This window comes from Tyto alba, unplaced genomic scaffold (assembly GCF_018691265.1).
Source record: "Tyto alba isolate M040663 unplaced genomic scaffold, T.alba_DEE_v4.0 Super-Scaffold_33, whole genome shotgun sequence".
Classification (NCBI taxonomy): Eukaryota; Metazoa; Chordata; class Aves; order Strigiformes; family Tytonidae; genus Tyto; species Tyto alba.
Window position 1 is genome coordinate 16131846 of NW_024881308.1, and position 8313 is coordinate 16140158.

The 8313-nt window shown below is 62.9% G+C and overlaps 1 protein-coding gene across 1 annotated transcript; it reads right to left on the reverse strand.

The window, feature by feature from the left end:
* Positions 1-791: 791 nt before the first annotated feature.
* CUNH20orf204 (chromosome unknown C20orf204 homolog) lies at positions 792-6804 on the reverse strand. Its single transcript, XM_042800748.1, has 5 exons — positions 6646-6804; positions 3171-3305; positions 2885-2947; positions 2624-2776; positions 792-1746 (listed from the first exon to the last, which is right to left on the reverse strand). The coding sequence occupies exons 1-5, from the start codon at positions 6802-6804 to the stop codon at positions 1591-1593; spliced, it is 666 nt and encodes a 221-aa protein (XP_042656682.1). The 3' UTR covers positions 792-1590.
* Positions 6805-8313: the final 1509 nt, after the last annotated feature.

Genomic DNA, 8313 nt, shown 5'->3' on the forward strand with positions numbered 1-8313 from the left:
CCTGCTAAACCCCAGGGGCCCCAGTATGCTGGGGGGGGGGGCGCTCCCACCCACTCGCAATAATGCAACCCCCCACCCCACCCCAGGCTCCTCTCCCAGTCCAGGTCCCAGAGGCAGAGGGTGGGCAAGGACCCCTGAGCATCCCCCCCTCACCTCCAGCCAGCTGCTTGAACCCCCAGAGAAAGCCCCAGGGAATGGTGCCCCGCCAAGGTGCACGGGTAGGGGTGTCCCCCCCCACCCCCCCCCAGCTGCAGCCCCACTGGGACGTGGGGACGGGGCCAGGGGATGCTGGCGTGGCCGTGGCCCAGGCCACAGGGACACACGGCCGTGGGCAGCCGTCCGGCTCCGCTCAGCGCTCGCAGCCCACTGCTGCCATCTCGTGTCCTCGACAGACGTCCCCACAGCCTCCCCCCCCCCCCCCCCACGGCTGTGACAGCATCCACCCAGGTGGAGAGGGCGTGGGGGAAACTGAGGCAGGGGCACAACGCCAGCTCTCCCTCCCTGGCCGCTGCTCCGGCCCTGCCCGCGGCACAGGGAGGGGGAACAGCCTCCCCAAAAAGCATCCCTCTGTCCTCCACCGCCCATGCACCAGCATAAGCGTGCAGGATGGGGCCCCGTGGGCCAGGGATGCAGGCACGGGGGGGCAGAGGCACGATGGCACGGTGCTCACCGCCCCTGCCTGCCTCTCCCCAGGCTTGCACAGCCCCTGCACCATGCCCGGACCCCTCACCGTGCCAGCCCCATCCACAGCACAAGAGCCCCTGGGGCAGCAGATGAAGCACCCAAAAGGCTCCCAGGGAAGGAGAGGTTTTATTTCTGGCCTCCCCGAGACTGTTTGCCACCCAACAGGGGAGCGGGGACCCCCAGCCAGGCAGAGCACAGTGATGAAGGAGGATGCTCCTCATCTCACTGAACGCCGCATCCCTCCGGGCTCGGCTCACTGAGGGGGGTGTTGGGGCACCCACAGTGCCGAGCAGCCAGATCCTTCGGTGGTGCTGCCCATCTCCGAGGCCGAGCCTTGGCCTCAAGCCCTTCCAGCTACGTGGGGTTTTGCTCTTTGCAAGCACCAGGGTTCCCCGGGTGCCCAGTGATGCACCCCAGCTTCCCTGTCCACAGTGCAACAGGGACACGTGTCCCTCTCCACAGCCCAAAAGTCACCCCCAGAGCCCTGGAGACGCGCAGTGATCCCGCTTCCAGCAGAGCCCTCCAAGCCACGGCCCCACGCGTCCTCTTTCTGCCCCCGCAAAAGCAACCGTTGTCCCCAAGGAAGCAGCCGGTGATGCAGGGCCAGGAGCAGCGCAGAAACCCAACGCCTCACCTCCTTTTTTTCACCACTTTCCCTTCTTCTCCCCCACGTTTCTGGCTTCCTGCCGCAGCCATCCCCCGGCAAACCGACCTGCCAGTCCCCACCACGTGCGGTGGGGCCGGTCGCCAGGTACCGCTCAAAACAGGAGGGTGACTTCAACTTGGGCGCCCACCGGTAGCAACTCCGCTGCCTTCAGGGTTGAATTTACCCCAGGTTTCCAAACAAGACGCCGGCAGCCACGGTGCCGGAGCAGCCCGTCCCTCCGGCGTGTGGCGAGGGCGTCCCTACGAGTCCCGGGGGGCACGGTGGGGTGCGTGCAGGGCGTAGAGCTTCTCCCAGCAGGTTGCCAGCCTCTCCGCCTTCCTCCCGATCTCCCGTAGCTGCTTCCTCCTGCGGCCGGGTCCCCTGTGCCGGGGCTGCGCCGGGACGCGCGGCAGGCTCTGCGGTTGGCGTGCCGAGGAAGCAGAAATATTCCCCCCCCCACCCCCCCGCCCCCCCCCATCACACAGGCGTTAGGGGAGCAAAAGCCACAGCGCCCGTGGGGTTTGCGTGGGCAAAGCTGCAGGCTGGGGGTGGCCAAGTTGCTCACGGGTCCCCCCCCAGAGCCGGCCGGAGCTGACAGCACGCACCCTGCGGCACATCCACGGATTGGGCAGACGGCCAGGCTGGGTCTGCAGGTCCTTTTCCAGGCCAGCAGCACGTCCCCCCCGCACCAGCAAAGCCCAGGCAGCGTTAGCCCCGGGCTGAGCTCCCCGGCGATGGCCGGGAGGACGACGCCAACACCGCGCCAAAAACCAGGCAGAGCCGGGGAACCGGCGCTCCACTGCCCCGGGGTTTCCCCGTTAGTTAATGAGCTGCTGGAGGCGGCCGTAGGGGATCCTCCCCACTGGGGTTTCCCCAGCAGAGCCCCGGGGAAGCCAGGGGAGCCCAGACCAGCCCTTTGGGGAGAAATCCCAGTTCCTGTCTACAAGCACCCAGGAGCGAGAACAGGACTGGGTGCGCCCACCCGTGGGGTGAGCATCCCACCAGGACGACGCTTTGGGTTCCCATCAGCCGTGGCACAAGTGGGCAAACCCACTCGGGAGCTGGCGATAAAACCCCACCAGCTTGTCTCACGCTGCCACAGCTGAGCTTCCCTCCGTGGCCAGTTTAAAGCTTTACTGGGATGTGCCATCAAACCCAGTAGGGACCTTCCCCGGCGCCTGGAGACTCCTCGTGGGCACCCACAGAGCGTGGGACAGGGCAGGCTCTGCCCGCAGCCCGCGTGCTGGGGAACTGGGAGCCATTGGGGTGACCGGGAAGGGGCAGGGCTCCCACCTTGCTGATTTTCCTGCAGTTCTCCCGGAGTACAAAGTCGGTGTTACTGGCCACCTTCCGCACGGCCAGCTCCTCGGGGCTGCGCAGGGTGCCGGCTGCCACCTCCCGCAGGGACATGCTGATGTTGTAGATGGAGAGGAGGATCTTCTGGTCCTGGAGAGGAGAGAAGCACGCAGCCCCGGGCGGGGAGAGGGGGGCTCAACAGCTCCCCAGGGGCTCAGCCCCCACGACACCCCAGCCCCGGGGTCCCTTGGTGCTCACCTTGTCTGACCGACAAGCCGGCCCAACCCTTCCACTCCTGTCTGCCGATCCGCTCAGGTTTTTCTGGAAAAATAAAGCAAGGAGAAGATCGGGCGCCCCAAAGCATCCCCCGTGGGGCAGGAATCCCCCGTTTAAACACAGCGCTCTCCCCAGAAACGCCAGCAAATACGAAGCTTCCCAAGCTCATCCCTCCCCACCCATATCCTGCGGCGGGGCCGCATCCAGCTCGGCAGCGTCCCCCGGCGTGGGGAGCTGGCGCCCCAGGCAGACCCTCGTCCCCACTCACCAGGTTCTGGATCTCGTAGAAGATGACGGCGCGGTACTGCCGGAGGATTTTGGCAATGCTGCACCTTTTGCCTCTGCTCAGCACGGCGACGAGCAGGAGGAGCAGAACAGCACAGGAGAGCGCCCGGGGGAGAATCTGCACAGGGAAGAGCTCAGCGTCAGCCGGGGGGAAACTGGAGATGAAGGGATGCTCCAGGCTCTGCCATCAGCCCCTTGCCACAAGCCTCCATCAGACCTATCCCTGGCTTGGTCTGTCCCCAAGCTCTCCACCCCAACAGGGTCCTCAGTAGCTCCCAAGCTTGTGGCACTTCAAGGCCAGACCCATCAAAAATCAAGAAGAGCAGAAGGGGATGTTGCCCTGCTCTTTGGAGAGGAGCTGGAGGCAGGGAGCCACCTGATTCCCCACCAGGAAACCCTCCACATCTCGATGTGAATGGTTTCAGGCGCTCTCAGAAGGATGCTCTCCGCACCTCCACAGACCCCGCAGCGTGGACACAGTTATTCAGTACTTTTCCAGCTCCCACGCAGCCCCCCTGCTCGTCCCAGGCTCGGGTACCCTCGCACAAGAGCCAGACAGAAGCAGCACAAGCATTTGCTCTCGCCAGCGTGACCCGGCTGCCTCCCAGCCTCCTGGCTCCAAGCCTTCCCGGCAGCCCCGAGCCAGTCCCAGCAGAGCGGGGAAACCCAAGCGCTGACATCCGAGCTGGCGAGGAGAGGGCAGCCGGACCCTCCGAGGGATGAAGCCCAAGGCTTTGAAGAAAAGCCAACACAACCTCAGGTGACCGGGACTGGGAATATTTGAGCAGTCCCACAGCAGCAGGGCGAGGACAGGAACCGCGATACACGCACAGCATCTGCCAGGAAAGGAGCCTGGCAGTTCCCGTCTCCGCATCGCTGAGCGATGCCACGGCGCTGGGGCCCCATCCTGGCACCAGAGCATTTCTATCATCTCCCGTTTGCAGGAAAACACACACCCCCACCCCCCCCCCAACCCTTTCAAAATCCCTCTCTCACTCCCCCGCCCTGGATGTCATGTCTGGGCAGGCAGAAAGCAGCTCAGCTCCTTCCAAATATGCAACCCCTGCGCTGCAGCCAAAGCGCGAGCGAGGAGGAAGGGGCCGGCAGCTCTGCCTGCTGCCAGCATCTGCCTGCCCCAAGCCACAGCTCACATCTGGGGGGGGGGTCACTACCATCCCAGCCACATCTGGCTCTTGGGCTCGGCTTTTTGCTCGGAGAAGCCAGAAGGAAGAAGTTCCCCTGCTGAATTCCGAGCCCAGGCAGACACCATCCATCCTGTGCTTCGCTGTGAACCTGGAGGGTTTATTGGTAAAACCTGCATCCGCTCCGAGCTCCCCACTCGACGACGGGCTGCTCCCAGCTCCAAAAGGGTGAGGAAACTTTTCCCCACCCTCCCGCAGCTCAGCAGAGGCGACGGGGGCTTAACCCGAGGCGAAACCCAACACGCCACAAGTCTGGGAACCCGCGGACACAGGGGTCACTTCAAAGCAGGCGGGCGCGCGTGTGAGGAGATGAGCAAGTCCACGTGCAACCAGTACAAATCCCACTGGGCTCTGCAGCTTCCTTAATCACCACACGCCTTCCAGTAGAGCCGTGCTGGGTCCCATCCGGGGGCCGGGAGGGGTGGGGAAGAGCCTCCCCGTGCTGCTGAGAGATCTCACCCCAAAGGGTGATTCAGCAGAGAGCCGAGGGTTTAATCCTCAGGGAAACCAAAGGAGAGAGCTGCTTCCATGAGGACACCCTGTCCAAAGTCTAAGGGTTGATCTCAGGAAGCCTCCTCCACCGGGAAGACAAGGCCATGCGATTTTACCATTAAACTGAGAATGACTTCCCTGAAGTGCCTTATTAAACAACTGGGACCAAATTCCATGAGAAAGCACACCATTTACAGCATTTCCAGGCAGCCAAGCCTGGCACTGGACTCTCAGTCCTTAGCACGGGAGGAAGAGCAGCCTGCAGTTAAAAAAGCTCAGCGAGCAGCCAGGACAGGAGCCCGGGGGGTGCAGTGGGTGCTTCCCACGACCCTCTTAGAGAGCGAGGAAGCAGTGGTGACGAGAGAGGGATGAGGGGAGAAGCGACGCCAGCAAATCCCGGTCCCGGCTGTTGCTTCCCACCCTTCAGGATGGAGGAAGATAAGTTCAGCAGCTGATTTAGGGTTATCCCTTCTCCTCTTGCTCCCGTCCCCGCAGCAGCAAGGTGCAGGCAGGGCAGCTCTGGGGTCAGGCACGTCCCTTCCCGCGGGAGGGCTGGCAGGGAAGGAGCAGCCACGGGAACGTGGGTGCGGGACGGTCACAGCCAGCTCCCTCTGGCAGGGGAAGCTAATCTCTTCCTCAGCTCTAATCCTCCAGCAAATACGAGGAGATAAGGCAAATCACCATTATTGACAGAGCAGCTCCTGGTAGCACTCGTGCTAGCCACAGCTACCCAGGCTGCGAGGGGCAATGCCTGCGCCTGGCCGGGACCGTCACTGGGGTCCCCAGGTCCTGATAGCCAAATGGGCCCTGTCCCCAACCCCTTCCTAATCAAAGGGACCCTGCCACCACCACCCCACCCCCCCCCAAGGGGCCCAGCAGCCCCGGGCAGGGACAGACCCTCCATCCTCCTCCCCAGTAACCAGCCAGATCCAAGCCCCATCCCAGCCACAGCAGCCCAGTCCCTCCGGACCAGCCCTCCCAGATGTACCGGAGCCCCTTCCCCACTGACTCCCAGCTCCATCCCGCCACCGGACAGCTCCCCCCCTCCCAACCCAACCCAAGCCCCATCCTGAGCCAGCCCAGCCCCCTTCCGACCAGCCCGAGCCCTTTTCCCGGTCGATCCAAGCCCCATCCCTGAAGAACCAGCTGCGCCCCGATGGGTCCCAAGCCCCATCCCGGCCAAACCGACCCCATCCCGGGGGAGGGCTCCGGGCTAGCGGGGAGGGCTGGGGGGAGCGGGACGCCCTCACCCCCACCCCCCCCCCCCACCCCCCAAGATCCGCAACCCCCGGGAGGGGAAGGGGAAGGGGCAGCGGCCCCGGCGCACTCACCATGGAGCCCCGCGGCCGCCCCCGGGGAGCCCGGCCCGGCCCCTGCGCCGCGTCCCGCGGTTTGAACTTGGCTCCACGGTGGGAGGGGACGGGCCCGGCCGCCGCGGGGAAGGGAAGGGGGGGAACGGGGAGGGATGGGGGGGGGACGGGGACGGGACACGGCGGCCACACCGCCGCCAGCCCAGCCCCGGCCCCCGGCATCGCCTCCGGGCCACCCTCCCCCCTTCCCCCCCGGGGCCACCGGCTGCGGTTCCCCGGGGGCGAGCGCAGAGCCCCGGGGAGGGAAACTAGAAAAGGGGGGGCTCGGGGAGCCGGAGTTGGGGTGGCAGGGACGGATCCTGCTGCAAGGGAGAGGAGGAAAAGCTCCCTCTGCGTTGAAGGGCCCAGCAGACGCAGCACCCCCCCCCCCCCCCCCCCCCCCGTTCTCACGCACCCCGAGATCCAAAGCGACGAAAGTCCCCGAGCGGAGAGGAGGGTTGGGGCTGTTTTGTGCTGCAAAGGTGTGCGGGAGCCCGTTTACAGAGAGCAAACCCCCCCCCCCCCCCGTCCCCAAGTTTCGATTTCTGGTAGCGTTTGTGGTGATCGTTATCATCCTGGATTCACAGCCAGCGGCTGGCTCGCACCAAAACTGCACGCCCCGTACGGCAGAAGCGACTGTCCAGAGCAAGACCCCTCAAACACCCACATGCACGGTGTCCCCTTGCTTTCAGCCACAGCCCCCCCGCCCCCCTCTCCTCTTTCCCCTCCGAGTTTCAAACAGCCACACCACCAGCACCGAAAACTGCCCCGACTCCATTTCAGTTGCTTTTCTAGAAGATGCAATGGAAAAAAAAAAAAAAAAAAAAAAAAAAAAAAAATGAACCGACAGCAACAAGGCTCCACCAAGGAGCTGAGCACGTGCGTTTTAGTAAAAGAAACGGCTGGATAATCCTGCTCTCAGCTTGGCAAGAAAAGTTCCTCCATGCAAAATGGGAACACCACAGCATATACAACATACCGCTGCAGACAGGACCCATATAACTTGTTTATTGAGCTCTATATATAGTTAAAATTTGTAGATGCCATAAGCGATTTAACAAAACACGAAGACATTTACAAACATTAAAAGGCTCTAAGATTGATGATCCCTTTTGTCTAAAAAAAAAAAAAATAATAAAATAGTCCCAAACCCAAGGAATGTAGCCCCCCTGAGCGGATACACGGAACTGGTGGCAAAAGGAGCTCAGGGCTGCGAGGCCGCGGTGCAGCACGTCTCGGTGCGGGGAAACAATCTCTCCTCTCACCACCCACAAAGAGCAACGCTCCTCCAGCAAGTCCTTCCCATGCGTTTTTCTCAATCCCGGGACTTTTGGGTGGCCAACAAATCCTTAAGGGATGGGGCGCTGCCACCCGAGCGAGGGGCAGGGGAAGCGCGCGGATCCTGAGCGCTGGGTGCGCGCCGAGTGCCTGGCTCGAGGGAAACGCTCCAAACGCTCAGGAGGAGTCGGGAGCTTTTCCAGCGAGAAAAGCCACCCCGCTGCGGTTCCAACCCTCCCGCCCCATCTCAACTCCACGGCCACCCAACGAGAGCACCGCAGGGCAGAGGGACCTGTGTGCCACTGGCACGCAGCTTTCCCAAGCGCATCGCCACGCCAGGGAAGCGCCGATTTCCCTTCCCAGAGGAGCGGGACCCAGTCCCCACGTCCCAGCGCTCGCACAGATCGTATCAGGGAGGAAGAGCAAAAACGGTGCGAGAAGCACAAGGGGCTGCAGCACAACACGCACTGGCAACTATTTTTTAACATTTTTTTTTTCTCCTGCAGTTTCCGGCTCAGTCTCAAAATCCTTGTCCAGCTGTGCTCCCTTCCCACAGGTCTACCCTTTCCTTTTCACAAGAGTGATGTCTCCGTTCTCCCCCACAAACTCCTCTCCCTTCCCCTCTGCAGAAGCCCACATACAGGAAGGATGCCAAGGATGGCGTGAAATCCCAGAGCAAGAGTCTCTCAACTCCCAACACCTCTCACTCACCTTTGGGAAACTACAATTCCATGGGACATCCGTGATCTACACCCTCCTTAATGCAACTGCAGCTTCCCACATTTTCACCAGCTATTCAAGAGAA